This window comes from Centropristis striata, chromosome 23 (assembly GCF_030273125.1).
Source record: "Centropristis striata isolate RG_2023a ecotype Rhode Island chromosome 23, C.striata_1.0, whole genome shotgun sequence".
Classification (NCBI taxonomy): Eukaryota; Metazoa; Chordata; class Actinopteri; order Perciformes; family Serranidae; genus Centropristis; species Centropristis striata.
In genome coordinates, this window is record NC_081539.1 from 25,244,711 (window position 1) to 25,262,867 (window position 18,157).

The following is an 18,157-nucleotide window of genomic DNA, read 5'->3' on the forward strand; positions in this document are numbered from 1 at the left end:
CCAGAAGTGTGTGTGCGTTAATTGGTCCAAAAGTTTCTGGGTCTGAAGCCACCAGAGAGGCTGAGAAAGCCACCTGTTTGACTGAGAGAGAGAGAGAGAGAGAGAGAGAGAGAGAGAGAGAGAGAGAGAGAGAGAGAGCAATGTCATTATTCTAAACATAGTGTGGGTACAACAATGGGAACAAAACTTCCTTCATTTTTCTGCTATCAATCTTTATTTTTTAAAGTGCTGTAATATTAAATGGTGCTGACCCTCACCTTCTCCATCTCTCTTTAGAGACTCCATCTGGTTTTCTGTCACATTTGACCTGGCCTTCACAGTGACCAGCTCTGCTGCTAGTACTGGAAAAATAAAAACATTATCACATATCCGAGTGTGATGAAAACAATGTTGCATGTGTTTCACCATCAACGTCTTTATCGTTCCCATTGTCCTTGGGCCAAATTTGACCGCAATCATGTTCTGTTTACAATACCTTGAAGTTGTTGCCTTTGCATTTCCAGCTGAGATTTCTGTGCCTCCAGTTCTCTCAGCTTAGCTGCATGTGCTGAAATAGATAGTCTGTTAAATGTCTGTTAGATTTTCTTTTACTGCACGGTTAGTTTCTTTGGAAATTATCTTTGACTCATGTTATTGGAGCTGAGGAACATTATCACTATTTGCAAGTAATATGGTAAATACTTCAGTGTGACAACATTTTACAGAAACCTCCCTTAACAAAGCATTGGTTCCTATTGCTATCACTTCCTATCCACCACTATACCTTCATTCTCTCTCTGTAAGTGCCTCATCTCCACCCTCTGCTCAGCCAACGAGGCGCTCATCTCTCTCAGCACAGCATGGATGTCTTGTGTGCAGGTCTGTCGATGGTCAGAGCCATTCGTTGGTTCACTTCTCTGGAGGTCACTTTGATTTTCTGGAATAATTTCGTTTCGAGCCGTGGAGAGAGAGCAGATCAGCAGCAGCAGAGGAAAACACATCGTCATCTCCATTCTCGCAGTGGCAGTCTATCCAGTTCTCCTTTGCTGTTTCTGTCTTAATCCCAGCTTTATATAGTGTCTGCTGCTGATCAATCATTACCAGAAAGAGATTCCCTTGATAACAATTATAACTTCAAGCATGCCACATGGAAACAACACTGCTTCCTCAATAAATCCAGCACGGTAATAAAGTCAGACTTCTGAAGAACAACAACACAAAGTTACAAAAACATTCACTAGCAGGCAGCAGCCGTGTGCACTGTACGTGATCATAGCCACAGCCATACTTTTCCAAACTGACATGAACACATTGGTACCAAACCAAATACAAGTGCTCAGTCATAAAGTCATAATATGACAAAGTGTAGAGCTTCTCCACTGAAAACAGATCAGTGACTGTGTTCACTGAGCTTGTCGTCTCATCAACACCTGTGACAACAGCAATTTAAAATGTGAATGAAGAGACAGAAAGAAATATTAAAGGAACGTTATAGTTAAAAAAGCAGAGATGAAAATACAAGTACTGTACTGTATGTACTGAATAATGTTCACTATTATCTCACTGATGAGCACAACTTAATCACATTGTAATTACTCACTGTGTGGAGAAGAACTACAAATAATTGTTTAATTAGTTGATTTAATTATTGCTAAACCATTAAATACATTTTTGAAAGTAATAGTTTGTTATTGTCGAATAGATATGAAGCAGGCTGAGCAGCAGCTGGACAGTCATCATATCCAGTGGAAGGAGGAGAAGTTTTCCCTCCTTCAGACCACAGAGGAACTAGAGCAGACGCTGCAGGAAAAGGAGCAGGAGTGGCAGCAGAACAAGAGCTTGATGAGAACCCAGCTTGAAGATCTAGTCTTTCAGACACAAACCTGCAGCCACATGGCCCATGAAAGTCACTACCATTATGCTACAAACGATCTCCAACAAGCCAATAAATTGTTTATTAACCTAATCTACAAGAGTTTGCAAGAGTACTAAAGGGCATGACTAGGGCTGTAAGACGGACTAATGAGAGAGTTACCGTCTATGTCCTTCATGATGACATTTAATGTCCCAGACAACCACTCTAGTCTCATTTAGTCTCCTTTTGTAAGGAGACGTCAAAACTTCAAAATTCACAATCTTGTGTTAACTACAGACCTTATTTCAGGCATCTAACCAAAAACCCATTCAAAATCCTCATTGGATTTGAGAGGAAAGACCCCAGGGTGCTAAAATACTAACTTACTTCCTGGTTTAAGATGTCATTCCTGTGGCGCCCAATAAAGGATCATAGCATTGTACTCTGGTTGCCTGATTTCAAACACCATTAAAATTTTGTTGCATTGACCACTCACACATACAAATACCACTTCCAACATGAAAGATCAGATGTGAGGAGCCTCCATGGACAATGAAAAGATGAAGCAGCATGTCCAAAGAGCACTAGAGTTACCACCAACTTTCTCTTCAGGCTAAAGCCGTTCCACTAACGCAGCTCAGCCGAGTCTAGTTAACACTAACTCAACTCAGGCTAGACAAGCCGGCATTGTGCGCGAGCACTGAGTATATAATTAGCCAGTATAAATCGCGTGGAACAGCCGGGAGCAGCCAATAAGATGGTGCAAAAAGTGGTGAAAATCAGCGCTGAAGGAGCTTTATGAATAATATCAAGTGACGGTTACAAAAAGAGATTTGAACTCGGATTGCTGGATTCAGAGTCCAACCAACAAAGTTGATTCTCTGACAATAGACTCATCCTATGCAAAAAACGAAACAAAACATATGCCCCGTGTGAGGCTCGAACTCGCGACCTTCAGATTATGAGACGCATTAAATGAGTTTTTGTTTTGTCTTTACAGTCCTAACACACTTAAATTATACATCTTTAGCTTTCAAATAAAGGGTTCACTCCAAAACAAAAGTTGCATGAATTCAACAACAGATTGACTGAAATAGATATATAAATTCATGCCTCGTCAAATTGTGAGAAAAAAGGTCTAAACCAGACTGTAACACTAGCGAGGCTTATCATAATAAACCAGGCTTTTCCTTAATACACGTTGATGGAACACGCCTCTGTACACCAGTTATTCAACTTGCTAACATTGTTGGCACTAACCCTAATCCTCTTAAACGAGATGACGGTGGTACGGTTAACGCCTCAAACCTACATAAGTTTCAGGTCCCACCGATATTTGAACTCAGATCGCTGGATTCAGTATAGCCAACAAAGACTCATCCTATATGAAAAACGAAACAAAACACATGCCCCGTGTGAGGCTCGAACTCACGACCTTCAGATTATGAGACTGACGCGCTGCCTACTGCGCCAACGAGGCCCGAAATTCCTATATTCAGTAAAGTAAACGTGCAGTCACGTGATCCTCATGCACCAATCCATATCTTCCATTCAATCCAACTCCACCTGTTTTCTTCAATAATCAACCTTTGATTTACATTATACATGATGCAAAAATCCCACCATAAGGGCCCGAAATTAGAATGTTGATTTTAAAAATGTACATTGGGTCAAGTAACCCTGCCCTATATTCATTATTCTGTTACATCTCAACAGGAGAAAATCTGAACAGCCAAAAAGGACTTGAACAGTTACTCTTTGACACGTTTTCTTTTTCAGGATGTTGGCGCGATCTGCAAGCGCTTATGGGAACTGAAAACCAAAAACTCGATATGGAGACAAAAAGCTAAAAATTGAATAATTAAATTGGGGATAACGTAACTAGATAATGATGTAAGTATACGTTTTACCACAGCAGAAGGTCCTGGTTTAGAATGCAAATAAAGGACTAGGCCTACTAAAAACTTTTACACACTTTTCTTAAATTATACATCTTTAGCTTTCAAATAAAGGGTTCACTCCAAAACAAAAGTTGCATGAATTAAACAACAGATTGAATGAAATGGATATATAAATTCAGACCTCGTCAAATTGTCAGAGAAAAGGTCTAAACCAGACTGTAACATTAGCGAGGCTTATCATAATAAACCAGGCTTTTCCTTAATTCACCTTGATGGAACACCCCTCTGTACACCAGTTATTCAACTTGCTAACATTGTTGGCACCAACCCTAATCCTTTTAAACGAGATGAAGGTGGTGGTTAGCGCCTCAAACCTACATAAGTTTCAGGTCCGACCGAGATTTGAACTCTGATCGCTGGATTCGGAGTCCAGCAAACAAAGTTGATTCTCTACCACAGAGGCATTGTCCTCGTTAGGGCGGCCGGGTTCGAATCCGACTCGGATCCCTTTCCCGCATGTCTTCCCCTCTGTCTCCCCCTTCACTCTGCACTATCAATAAAGCCCAAAAATCGCCAAAAAAAAAACCTAAAAAAACAAAAACAAAACATATGCCCCGTGTGAGGCTCGAACTCACGACCTTCAGATTATGAGACTGACGCGCTGCCTACTGCGCCAACGAGGCCTGAAACTCGTAATTCCTACATTCAGTGAAGTAAACGTGCAGTCACGTGCTCTTCATGTACCAATCCATATCTTCCGTTCAATCCACCTGTTTTCTTCAATTATCAACCTTTCATTTACATTATACATGACACAAAAGTCCCACCATAAGAGCCCGAAATCAGAATGTTGATTTTAAATATGTACATTTTGCAATTTAGTGGTCGGGTTGTCAGGATGCTTTGACCCCGAGGTTCTGGCCGGGGCCGTGACCTCCTTCATTAGCTCCATGCGTCTCCATGCAAGACGCAGCAGCGTCTGCTCTCTGGACATTTAAGGTTGGAGGACATGTTAAATTGATCTGTTATTCTGTCTCTGTTGTCTGTCTCCGTGGATGGGAGTCACTATCTGTTGAAGTAGGTCACTATCTATGCGTGCGCAACTCACAATCGGTATATGCAACCTCTCTGTGCATTGATAGATTAGCTGTGTTGCTATAATGCTTATGTACTAATATTGTTGTTAAACTATGATTAAACTAAATAATCTATTTAGAATAAGATTGTATTATCACAAAAATATATATTTTATGTGGATGTTTGTTGCAAAATCTGTCATTATCATTGCAGGTCATATCAAGGCAGGAGTTTGTGATTTGAAAGTTCGTTGCAGGTCAGATCACAGACGTAATGTTCTGAGCAGAAAGATAACTGTCTTCTCTGCTTGGTGACATGACGTGTACATATATTGATTAAACTGACCGAGAGACTCTATAATTGCACATATATTGACGTATTGTAATAAAATTAAGTTAAACTGAGAACTCGGACGTCTCCTGCTCATCCTATCCCCATCAAACGATCGGCGCAGAGAACATGTCAACTGGTCTTTCCTGCCGTCTGGTGAATGTTGTCAGTGTATTGAGATAAAACAAACAAGGTGAGTGACACATACAACTGGGATAAAAACGTGTTTTAAGAGTGAGTTGCAGTTCTAATGAAAATAAAGTTATGTCAGAAGTGGGATTCGAACCCACGCCTCCAGGGGAGACTGCGACCTGAACGCAGCGCCTTAGACCGCTCGGCCATCCTGACTGTGAGGCATTCAAGAGTCCAAGAGGCTACTTAACCTTCACAAAGGACCTTGAACAGCGCAATATGATTGAATTTTCTCTCACGCCTCTTTAGAACATACAGCGATGTTTCTGTAGTGGTATGCAGCCGTTTCTGTGCATTTGCTGCAAAAGAATCCTTGTCCACTGGTCTTTGCTGCCCTCTGGTGGCTGAACCAACATTCACAATGGGTACATCCCATTTACCTTATTTCGCATCCCTGCTTCCTCTCTTGCGTCTTAGTCCCGCCCACCGGGGATGCATGGAGAGACGCAAGTGAGGGAAGCGAGGAGAGGGGAAACGATTTAAGAGAAATGGGACGTCCTTCCCTACGAAGCGTCACGTGAAGCGACGTAAATTAATGATAATAATAATAATAATAATCAGCTGTCCGTCGTCTTTAACAGCTGTAGACATGCACTAATAATAATAATAATCAGCTGTCCGTCGGCTTTAACAGCTGTAGACATGCACTAATAATAATAAGTGTTTTCTCTGTTTAACAAACACCTGCACATGAATAACAACCTGCATTGTGTATTTATACTGTGAACTGTGTCCAGCTCAGGGGCACATTTATTTATTTTTTCATACATGGCCCTAATACGCCGTCGTAGTAGACGATCCTGGTGATAAATTAATTATTTGATATCGAAGAACATGATTGTGTCCGCTGAACACCGGCCAATATTTTATTAGGTTGGATGATTAAGGTAAAATGTAAATTATGTCACTCAGATCAAAGCTACACTCAGCAATGATCAGCCTCACGTGGGACTGACGAAAATGACAAACAATGTAAAAGTGTTTCTTGCTGATGGACAGACTCTAATACTCTCTACTGTTTTAAAAAAAAACTTTAATAATATCCATACTAAATCTGTATGGTGGAAAAAACAGATCACGAAAAGGAAAAAAGCTTCCTCAGCGATCTTTCTCTTAATTTATTATAAATGTAGAAATATGTTTGTGGTGTTTTGGTTGTTCAGAGTCACAATAAAACAGATTTTAACTACATGGTGAATCATATAAATAAAACATAAAACTTGTGGTGACACACTTTAGTTTAATCTGTAATCTGTCTTCACTCCGGTTTGAAACTACAGCGATGTTGCGATCTGTCTATCCCGTGAAAGAACTTCCAGTTCAAGCGAGGATAGAGGATCGAGGAGGCGAAAATTAAGGAACATGGAACGCACCCAATGTTCACAATGTTGGACCCATGAGAGCCAATCAGATTCGAGGGTCCAACATTCAACGACCAATCGTTTCGCCGGATTCTTCCAGGTCCAACATTTGACGAATCACAGAGCGGAAATGTTGGAAGAGGACTCTGGTCCGCCTCCGGTCATTAAGGTCGACAGGGGGCGTTCACAGTGAGTAGTGAATACGGCGACGAGACGTTTTATTCAAAACGAATGACAAGATTTATTCAATCGAGATATACATATAACAACAATATCAGCACATGATACAGTCTATGGTTGCGATGTATAACATCAGTCCGATCAGCATTCATATCGTTTGAATGACTTGTCTATGTTGTGCCGTTGTGCTTTTTACAGTAGCTCACATGGACCCATGAGAGCCAATCAGATTCGAGGGTCCAACATTCAACGACCAATCGTTTCGCCAGATTCTTCCAACATTTGATAAATCACAGAGCGGAAATGTTGGAAGAGGACTCACAGTGAGCAGTGAATACGGCGACGAGACGTTTTATTCAAAACGAATGACAAAATTTATTCAATCGATATTATATAGATATATAATCGAGTATTTACATATTTAATACAGTTAGGTTCAGGTTATAAGACGTTATTTTAAGCCTAGAAGTGATTTGTGTTCAAGAGTGTGTGAGAAATTAGTGTGTTTCATATCGTTTGAATGTATTTAGTTTACCAATAGTTTAACAACAATATCAGCACATGATACAGTCTATGGTGGCGATGTATAACATCATTCCGATCAGCATTCATATCGTTTGAATGACTTGTCTACGTTGTGCCGTTGTGCTTTTTACAGTAGCTCACATCGATAACGTGATATAGGCTACGCTCGTTTTTACTGAGTGTTGAGAAATGCATTGAGGAAACCTTTAACATTTTCTCTCCACACCGATCGTTTGATGGGTAATGATGAGCAGGAGACGTCCAAGTTCTCAGTTTAACTTCATTTTTTTACAAAACGTCAAGAAATGTGCAGTTACAGAGTCTCTGGGTTCAATCTACCGGCCCTGACATCACATTGGGCTGGTCAATTCATGAGGTCTGAACCAAGTCCACTTTCCCTTGAACCTTTTTTATAACCTAACAGAGGTTTAATAAAAAAAATGTAGGTTGATCTCTCCAGAAGTCGCCTCCTTGATCCGCTGATTTGTCAGTTTATTCAATACGTGGACACGTCATGTCACCAAGCAGAGAACACAGTTATCTTTCTGCTCAGCACATCATGTCCGTGACCTGACCTGTTAACAAAACTTTCAAAACACAAACTCATGCCTTGGTAGGACATGCAGAGATATAATTGGAGACACAGATATGGCATCAAAACAATCAAATATCAAATATGTATTTTTCTGATGATAGAATCTTAGTCTAAGTAGGGCAGAGAAAGTTTAAGCAGATGGAGTAAATGTATTTAGTTTACCAATAGTTTAACAACAATATCAGCACATGAGTATTATAGCAAAGCTTCTTGCATGATGAATCTATAAATGCACAGAGAGGGCACACACACACACACACACACACACGTGAATTAAGCATGCGTAGATAGTGCTTTAGATAGGTGTAGTCAAACAGGTCAGACTGGCCACAGCTTATGTGGTCAGACTGTCATAGCTGAATGGAGTGGTCAGTGTGTTGTCAGCATATCAATATCTTACTCAAATGTACAGTAGAGACACAAAGTCTGGTCCTCAAAATACACACATACCATAAGTATCAGGTGTGCTGAGTTTACTAACGCATGCTGTGGAGAATTATTAAGAAAACCATGCTAACAGTTTTCATGGCTGTTAGAGATATGTATTAATTCATTCATTCATTCATTCATTCATTCATTCATTCATGCATGCATGTATTCATGAAGGGAGGGAGGGAGGGAGCTGGCCTGGACCTGATGGCAGCTAGCTTGATGAAGAGGTACCAGCAGGCTTTAGTGCAGGGATGGGCAACTGGAGGCCCGGGGGCCACATATGGCCCGCACCCTCACTTGAAGTGGCCCTCAGTACAACTAGCCTACATGCATTTGAGCATGAAATCTTATAAAGTGCAGTGTAAAAATGCACAAAATTTAAATTGTAAAATAGTAAAAATTTTTACTTCTTGCAATTAATGTTGGTCTGCTGTTCTTGCACTGAAAAAAAACAAATCATAGTAAGTGGTTATTTTTAATTTGCTTCAAACCTTTTGTATTCCTATTTATACTGTATATAACTGTACTGTATATATCATAAATATGTTAAGTTACTGCACTGTAAACATATTTAAAATTGCAGTTTCATCATATCTGGTTAAGTGCACGGCCCTGCATGTGGCCCTGTGGTAGTGTCCATGAAAAATTGTGGCCCCCTCCAGCATTTAATTTGCCCATCCCTGCTCTAGTGGATCCTCCGTAGTTCCGGACTGCTGACTCTGTCTGATCCTCTTCCTAAAGAGCAGTGGCTGGAGCAAATGAGGAAAAAGTTTAATATATAATTATGTATGTATTGTAAATAGTAAATAGGTGTAAATAGTAGTTGTATATAGTGTAGTTGTATTGTATATAGTTAATCATTCTAATTAATGGTTGTTTTGTAAATAGTTGAAGATATTGTCTGTCTAAATATTGATATATGTAGTGTGTTTCTACTGTTAGAAAAATTGCATGAGGAAACCTTGAAAATTGATAATCTGTCACCAACAGAAAAACCCTCACCATTTTTCTGTGCAGATCTTTGATGGGGAAATGAAGAGCTGGAGACGTCCAAGTTTCTCAGTTTAACATAGTTTTATTACAATACGTCAAAAAATGTGCACTTTACAGAGAATCTCCGGGTTCAAAAACTCATGTCCCTGAATACAAACAGACGTGTTCGTTCAGTTCGTGAAGTCTGAACCATGACCCTGAACCCATTAAAATACTAACATTTGTTTACAAAACATGCTGGTCGAATTCCTCCAGGAAGTTCCGCCTTCTTGATCGCTGATTCGCCAGTTTTAATTAATACACGTCATGCCACCTGGTTGCTTGCTGCCCCGGACAAGGCCATCCTGCCCTGGCCTCTTCTCCAGAACATTCAACAAAAACCTCCTGCCTTGTTGTGTATAACAAAGATATCATGTCTTACAGAGCCAAAGGATTTTCACTGTCTCACATAGATTCTAAAAGTCTAAAAAATATGAAACAGACAATGAAATATATGTAGTCCAAGTTTCTAAACCAAAATGAACACACAAACATAATCATTGTATCAAAATCATATTGTCTGACTTAATATAAATGCATAGAGATATTTACCAAGGCTGACCTGATAGTCATGCACAGAGACAGACACAGAGTCAGACAACAGAGACAGACACAGGGACAGACACCAGGGAGTCAAACAACAGAGAAGCAGAACTCAAGCATAAAATCATTTACCAATATAGAAAATAATCAATTATTTTAACACTACTTTTCTTCTACTTACTCATCTTTTTTCATTTTTTTTCTTAACTTAATTTCTTTGTTTCCTTTTTCTCTGAATAAACAAAACTGGTGTACAGCAAAGTGTCATAATATCAATAATAACAATAATGATACTAAGAATAATGACAAAAATAACAGCAACATAGTATTTTATTAACAACAGAGGGTTCAGATGCTAGTCCCACCTATGGTGAGTCCAAAGTGTCAAAAATTTGCTCTTTGCTTTCAGGCAGCAGGAAATGCATTCAACAAATACATATGGACACAAAAGTCCTCATTTTTCCTCTTTTTCTCCCTTTTTCCCTCCCCTCTTCTTCCCCTCCTTTAGGGACGAGTGTTCATGAAAGAGCTTGAACAGCGCCAGATGTCCTCTCTGTCTCCTCCCACCTCTTCCCAACATACAGCTGTACTTTTGTGCTGGAATGCAGCTGTTTCTGTGCGATGGTGGTATAGTGGTGAGCATAGCTGCCTTCCAAGCAGTTGACCCGGGTTCGATTCCCGGCCATCGCAAACTGGATCTTTTTTGGTTTCTACTTGTCCACTTTAGCTTATTTTAGTCTAATATGTGCTTATTACCAACAATGTAGTAGTAGTTTATTAGAGGAGTGTACCTCTACGACATCAGTGTCGTACGTAAAACGTTATTGATCAATAGACAATATGAGTCAATAGATAACACAGTATGTGTGTTTCCACAGGGATGGATATATCCCCTAACTTTATTGGCTTGTTTAAAGATTTAAAGAATTTGCGATGGCCGGGAATCGAACCCGGGTCAACTGCTTGGAAGGCAGCTATGCTCACCACTATACCACCATCGCAGTGGTGTGAGGACATCTTGCTCCACTAGTTTCGCTAAAGTTGTATAATGTGTATATGAAACTTTTGCAAAAACTTCAGAAAACTGAGTGTACTTCAAGAGCCCCGTTTCTTTTCCTCTATTTTTAGAGCTCCATTTTTTCCAAACTTACTGTTAACTTACACATGATGCTTTAAAAAAAATGGAGAGTAGGTTTGATCATTGGCATTTCATTTTGGTTTCACTGTTGAATGACTAGATGACCTTGGCCTGGGCCCTACTGGAAGCCTTCATGTGCCCCAAAGCAGACTTAAAGGATTTGTTTTACAATGGGTTTAAGTAGATTTGACCTTAGATTTAACTGGAATATAAAAATACCTGTGTATACTTTAGTGTGAACTGTCCCAATGCACTATTGTGTATAATATATTGTGTATATTATGTCCAAGCCATTCTATCTTAAAGCTATTGAGAATATAAAAAAATAACTCAATAAAAGTCACTGAATTTACCATTGTTCACACTACTAAGAGATTTATTTTATGTTGATGAATACCCAACTGATGTTAATGCTTTTCTGTGACAATACTTCTATTGACCAAAAGAGGGCAGCAAGCTCACATTTTCTGTCTGTTTCAATGAAACTAAACAGCTCAGCATAATTTATTTCTATTTATGGAACATTTCATACAAAGACACACACATACACTATCATATACATATAAACTTAAAAAAAGAAATCAATTTTTAAAAAATGCAAAGTGTAAGCAACTCTCTGACATGAGACTACTCATACTATTATCTAAAAGTCTGTGCTGTGATTAATTATTGTTTAGGCTATTTATTAATTTAAAAGGCTAAAAAACAAGTGCTAAGTTAATTTATTATATATAACAGATTAGGATTGTTAATCAGCAGTCCTTCTTACCAAGATAAAAAAAAAAACACCTTTTAGATTTAGAAATATTAGATAATTAATCTTGTTTTAAGCGTTTATTTCTCATTTTAAGTGTTCAAAATGCTTATTCTAAATTCAATAATCTTAATTCAAGAAATCTTTTCAAGTGAAATTATCAGTCCATGCAGCAAGATCATTTTCCTCAGATTTAGTGATTTCATCTTGTTTTTAGACACACCTTTTTTGCAGTGTAGATTGTACTGATATTAATCATAAGTGTGGATGAGTTGTTGAGACACAGAAAAGCAACCAATACAGCTTCTGATCAAACTCACCATCAATATTTTATGTCAACACATCCATGTGGACTGCTGTGTAAAATCTAAGTGCAGAACTAATTGTGCTTCAGTGCAAAGCTCCACAACAACAAAGCTCCAGCTCCATGTTGAGCATCTCGCTCTTCAAAGCAGTGACTCATCTTCTGATGCACTCAAAGCATTGGAACGCAGCCAGGGGTCACGGAAAATCCTGTCATCTGTCTTCTGAAGGCTCTATGACTTGAATCATCGTTTGTTTTGCAAACCCTATTATGTATATGGATTCATTTATCCTGTTATTTGATGTACAGCATGATGGATTTTCATTCTTTTTACTGAGGTCGGTCACGAAAAAGTGGATTTTATGACTTATGATATTGTTGCTCCACAGACAGGAAGTAGTGCTTGATTCTTTTTATGGGCATAGTACAAATATGCATAACTGTTCTCTCCCTTAACCCTTTGATGCACTACATGGTCTAAAGTGACCCGATTAAGTTATTATATTCTATATCTTTGCAATAAATTAATTACATCATTCAGTATTGCAGGTTTTCCTCAAATAACTTGTTTTTGATCATTATGCATACTAGTTTTTTGTTTTAATTTCTTACTTTTTGAATAAAAACCTTTTTTATCACTACGCTTCTAATGCACAAGATCATTTTTGACCCATGTTGTGCATTAGAAGGTGTTTATATGTTTTGCATCAAAGGGTCATCAATTCACCAATGACCAATTTAAAACCTGACAAAGAAGACACAAATATTAACTATCCTATTTTGTTACATTGGTACATACATCCAATGGAAATTATCATTTGGTGGCTCTAATAAGTCTCAAATGTTAAAATATGCTATTTTCCAATGTAATCTGGTGGTTCTAACAACTCTTTTAATTTTAAAAATAAGACAAACATTTGATCAAATTGTTAATTCAGTGTATGACTTTTTTTTTTATCATTACGCATCTAATGCACAAGGTCATTTTGACCCATGTGTGTAAACTTGATGTAATAATGCAAAAACTATTTTTCTTCATAAAGTATGAAAGGAAAAATGGATGTAATGATCTGTTGTAATTAAAAAAACATATTCAAACACACAACCAGCATGAAATAACATGGGAAATGAATGTGGCTCATTTTTGACCCATGTTGTGCATTGGAAGGTGTTTATATGTTGTGCATCAAAGGGTTAAAAGAACCATTCTGTTGCCTCACCTCAAGGACCCACCTGTTGTAGTTCCTTATTTTTCCCTGTTATTATCTAATACATGAATAAATGTCCAAACTTTCCCATTGCATCCACTAATGTATAATATTCATGTAACAAAATCAGAGACAAAATGTTTCATGCAAAGACTTTTATTTATGAATAGTCTGCAGTACTGTACAATAGCACACACTTGTCTCTATTTCTGATCATCACTCTCATGATCATTTCAAATATAGACAAATATTGTGCCTTCAAAAACAGTTCCCTTTTCACAATAATCTAAAAATACCTTGTTCTGTTTTTAAATATGTAGCATAACTTTTTGAAAATAAAATATACATTATATGAAATATAACTGTTGTTTATTGGATAGACTATATAGTACCAAATGCAATTATATGCAAATACACCTTCTCTCTGTGACGCATTTCATGCACAAAAAAAAGAGGGGAAAAAAAGATGCCGCGCATACAAAAGAAGCTGTACATACTTCTGTATGAAAATAGAAAATATCAAAGCAAGATGTGCACCAATAGTCTATATCATGTTACAAAGAACTTGCAGTACAAAAAGACCTACGAGAATGACCAGATAACACATTACCTGGAACACAGAGGTACGGGTACTGGGTTGGTAACAGGACAAAGACAAAACCTCACACTGATGAACTCCAGTCAAAGCCACTTCTAAGCAAGTCTACAACCAGATCCAACAGGTTCAACATCAAATACTGGATCAAAAAGTGACAGGGTCAAACAAGCAAACCAGAAGTTGCAGTTTTAGCTTTGAATTTTGGTATTAAACCCAGTAAATGTAAGATGTCCAATGCATAGCATAAAGTTCGGTTTGGTATGTTTTTAAATTTCTTGTATTGCTACCCCGTAAGTGAAGTGAGTGTAAACCAATTGCCAGTTATGCCCACAACACACAACAACACTGATATGTCAACATTAAATTCTTCAACATGTTCAGATACTGTGATTAGTATTCCAACAGCAAAGTTCTGTACAGCATCAATATTAAGCTTATTCAGCTAAATATTATTATTATTATTGCCATAACAACTCCAAATGTTTTCATTAAAGTAAAATTAATTAGTGAAGTGCATTTTATAAAACAGCCCTGATTCCAGAAAAGTTGGGACGCTGATCAAAAACGTAAATAAAAGTTAAAGAGCGTGATCATTTGCAAATCCTTTTTGATATATATTCAATCGAAAGTGTATAAACACAATATATTTAATGTTCACACTGATAATCTTTGTTTATTGTAAATATACACTTGTTCTGAATTTGATGACTGCAACACATTCCCCCAAAATGTTGGCACAGGGGCATGTCTACCACTGTTACATCACCTTTTCTTTTAACAACACGTAACAATTGCTGCCTGAGGGGTCAAAGGTCACAGACATCCAGCGTTTGATTTCAGCCTTGCCTCTCACGTGTAAAGATGTTCTGAATCTTTAAATGGTGTTATGGATTGTAGATGGTGAAATCCCTAAATTCCTTGCAATAGTGCATTAAGAAACAGTGTTGTATGAGCCTTTTGATGAGGTTATGAGCTGAAATATGTGCCACCAGAAACTGAATTTGAATTATTTATGTTTGAATTTGAATTGCTTAACTTGAATAATTGCATCAAAAAAATGAATTTGAATCACATAATTAGAATTTTCTATTGTTCAACATGAATCATTGCATTGAAAAACTGAATGTGAACTATAATTTGAAATTGAATTTATTAGTTTGGAACTGAACATTCAGTTCTCACAATTCAAATTCAGTTCGAAAATCTGCGACGAACATCCGGGTAGTTGAGGCAGAGCAATCGAGCGCAGATACACAGAGCGCCTCTTCGGCCAATCAGCACATCAGTTTTCTTTTGTAACATTTGTTGCCACCCGGTTGCCATAGCACCTCTTCAGCCAATCAATGGTCAAGCCAGTCTAACTTCTTCTCTGTTTCATGGCAAGTGGCAACCGGGTGGCAACAAATGTTACAAAAAAAACTGAAGGTGCTGATTGGCCGAAGTGGCGCTCTGTATCTGTGCTTGATTTGCTCTGCCTCAACTAACCGGATGTTCGTCGCAGAAAATTCAAATTGAATTTTGCGAACTGTTCAGTTCCAAACTAATAAATTAAATTTCAAATTACAATTCAGATTCAGTTTTTCAATGCAATGATTCAAATTGAACAATACAAATTCAAATTATGTGATTTAAATTCAGTTCTGGTGGCACATATTTCAGCCCATAGGAGGCTCCTTTCATACCCAATCATGATCCTGTTACCTGTAACCAGTTAACCTGTTTACTTGTGGAATGTTCCAAACTGGCGGTTTTTGAGCATTCCAAATCTTCCCCAGTCTTTTGTTGCCCCTTTTCCAACTTGTTATAAATGTGTTGCTGGCATCAAATTCAGAGAAAGCATACATTCACAAAATTTTGATAACATTAAATATACTGTCTTTGATTAGCTTTCCATTGATATAAAGTCAAAAAGGATTAGCACATTCTGTTCTGTTTCCATTTTATACAGTGTCCCCCTTTTTTTGCAATCAAGGTTGTAGAATTTATCAATACTGGATGTGTTACACACAAATGAAGTTCTCCACAGAAACAGTGTGTACAAGGCACACTGCGATCAATATAGCTACATCTATCATTTCCTGCAAAAAAAGCACTTCTGAAATCACACATAAACAAAGATGTGAACAAAAGGAAACCTCCACGGTTAAATATAGACTTCTGTTAATGCCACAAAATATAGATTTTCTTCTTCAACAGTATGAGGATGAACAAAAATAACACTTAAGTCAGATGTGTCTGATACACGTTGAAATTGCTGATGCTGAGACCGACGGCACCGGAGAACGGGGAGGGTGCTGACAGGAATCCCTCCGAGTTTAATCTCTGAGTATTTGAAGAGATTATCAGGTGCTCACTGGTAACATAAAGCCAATAATCTCAGCAGTGCAAACCTAACACTTGTACCAAAAGGTAGAGCTTTAAAGCAGACGTTTAAATGAGATCAGCTCCTTGAAATGGAGACTTACTACTCAAATCACAAATGTCCCGTATACGACGACTATATTGCTCTTAGTGAAACTATTCAAGGACCACAGTGTTTCTCATTGCAATCCAGGCTCTCTGAGTACATTCTCTATCACACAAGTATAAGAATAAAGAACAGAGGGTTTCATTATTAGTAATACACCCAAAGACTACACTTCCAAAAATCTAGTCTTTTCTTAACATAGATAAGAAAATATACATTTCTTCAGCAATTAAATGACAATTAAATTGTTTTTTTTAATATTCTTAATAAAATCTTATAACTCTTTCTTATTTACATTTGGTGTAGGTTAATACTGATTGTAATGCAATACTGTTGCCTTCCTGTTGTTTTTTTTCTGTTACATTTCTTTTGTTTGTTGAGCAGAAGCACTTTTACATTCATATTTCAACACCCAAGCTCGAGAAGGAGCCCGAGCGCAGACGGGAATAATGACATGCATTTTTCCAAAAGCAAAATAAGACGACTTCAAAAGGAGGAAGTGCGCTTGCTTGAGCAAATAAACTTTTGGAGAGGTGGAGAGAATGGAAGGACGAGGACGTCGAGGTTGAAAAGGCCTGGAGAATTGGCACCAGCGGCGCCTTTATTTGGCTGTAAAAATGCTCTCGCAGCACCAGGACAGTCAGTTCCGTGAGAAGTAATGCGTAACAATATTGGAGGGGGTCATGGCTGACTAAGCCGCGAGGTGAGATGAAAGCCTTTGTTGTTGGAAAAAGCTGTTAACTTGAGAAAGACAGATTTCCACAGTGGTGAAGGCAGTGTTAGAGGTTACACTCTCTCCACTCGACTGGGGTCGTAGGAGTCTGATGAGAAAAGAGAGGAAATAAAAGATAAGACAACACAATCAACAGGATATTATTTGGCTTTTAAAAGGTGGAAATTAAAGGCACCCTGTGGAGTTTTTGACTGAGTTCAAGGATTCACACAAGGCCTGCTGGTAAACAGTAACTTTTTTTTTTTACAAGAAACTTCACAGGGCACCATTAAAAGCATAGATCAAAAAATTCAGGCTTTGCTTTATTTCTGAGATGAGAAGATTGATATCAGTCATACAAGGTTAGCCTAGCTTAGCATAAAGGCTGGAAGCACAGGGAAACTGCTCGCCTGACCTAGTCCGCATATGAATGCTGAATTGGAAGGCAACAGGACAAGATCAGGGGCCTGGGAAGTGTTCTAGATTCCATTTATAGTTCAAGTAGTATTGACAAATCATGTTTAAGCAGGCGTTGGTTAAATTTAGGTAAATAGTCTGTGTGGACCTACAACAACTCCAAAAAAAGACTTTCAAGGATGACCAGGGAACAGAAGTGGAAGTCTTGGCCCTGATATCTGTTATCTAGATATCAACTGGTTACAACAGAACCCCAGAAAAATTGTCTGCTTCCCCAGAGGCTAAATCATCATCACAGCAAAAGCCAATGGGTTCAGAGTGTAAAGACCTCCAATCTATAGCTCTACTTACACCTCTAAACGTTACCAGTGGGTGAGTTTTAGGGTGAGTTACTTGTTGGAATTATTCATCAGCAAACACTAGAATTCAATGTGTATTTTCTACAAATCAGTGGTTCTCAACCAAGGGTCTATGGAGTTCCAGGGAATCTCCAATTAAATGGGGAATAACTTATGTTTACTGTTTAATTCCCTATAGAAGTGAGTCGAACGTGAGTA

General features: G+C 38.1%; 1 protein-coding gene and 5 non-coding genes across 8 annotated transcripts in view; 1 reads left to right on the forward strand and 5 right to left on the reverse strand.

The window, feature by feature from the left end:
• Window positions 1–3,241: 3,241 nt before the first annotated feature.
• trnam-cau (transfer RNA methionine (anticodon CAU)) lies at window positions 3,242–3,314 on the reverse strand. Its single transcript has one exon. It is a non-coding gene; the product is annotated as a tRNA-Met (tRNA).
• Window positions 3,315–4,345: 1,031 nt separating this feature from the next.
• On the reverse strand, window positions 4,346–4,418 carry trnam-cau (transfer RNA methionine (anticodon CAU)). The gene has a single exon. It is a non-coding gene; the product is annotated as a tRNA-Met (tRNA).
• A 989-nt stretch (window positions 4,419–5,407) lies between these two features.
• On the reverse strand, window positions 5,408–5,490 carry trnal-cag (transfer RNA leucine (anticodon CAG)). The gene has a single exon. It is a non-coding gene; the product is annotated as a tRNA-Leu (tRNA).
• Window positions 5,491–10,620: 5,130 nt separating this feature from the next.
• trnag-ucc (transfer RNA glycine (anticodon UCC)) lies at window positions 10,621–10,692 on the forward strand. Its single transcript has one exon. It is a non-coding gene; the product is annotated as a tRNA-Gly (tRNA).
• Window positions 10,693–10,931: 239 nt separating this feature from the next.
• Window positions 10,932–11,003, reverse strand: trnag-ucc (transfer RNA glycine (anticodon UCC)). The gene has a single exon. It is a non-coding gene; the product is annotated as a tRNA-Gly (tRNA).
• A 4,258-nt stretch (window positions 11,004–15,261) lies between these two features.
• Window positions 15,262–18,157, reverse strand: part of jcada (junctional cadherin 5 associated a) — a 29,222-nt gene continuing 26,326 nt past the window's right edge. For all 3 annotated transcript variants that reach the window (XM_059326565.1, XM_059326566.1, XM_059326567.1), the window contains exon 5: window positions 15,262–17,292. In XM_059326565.1, coding sequence (XP_059182548.1) covers window positions 17,258–17,292 — 35 coding nt within the window. In that variant the 3' untranslated portion in view covers window positions 15,262–17,257. The remainder of the gene's footprint in view (window positions 17,293–18,157) is intronic.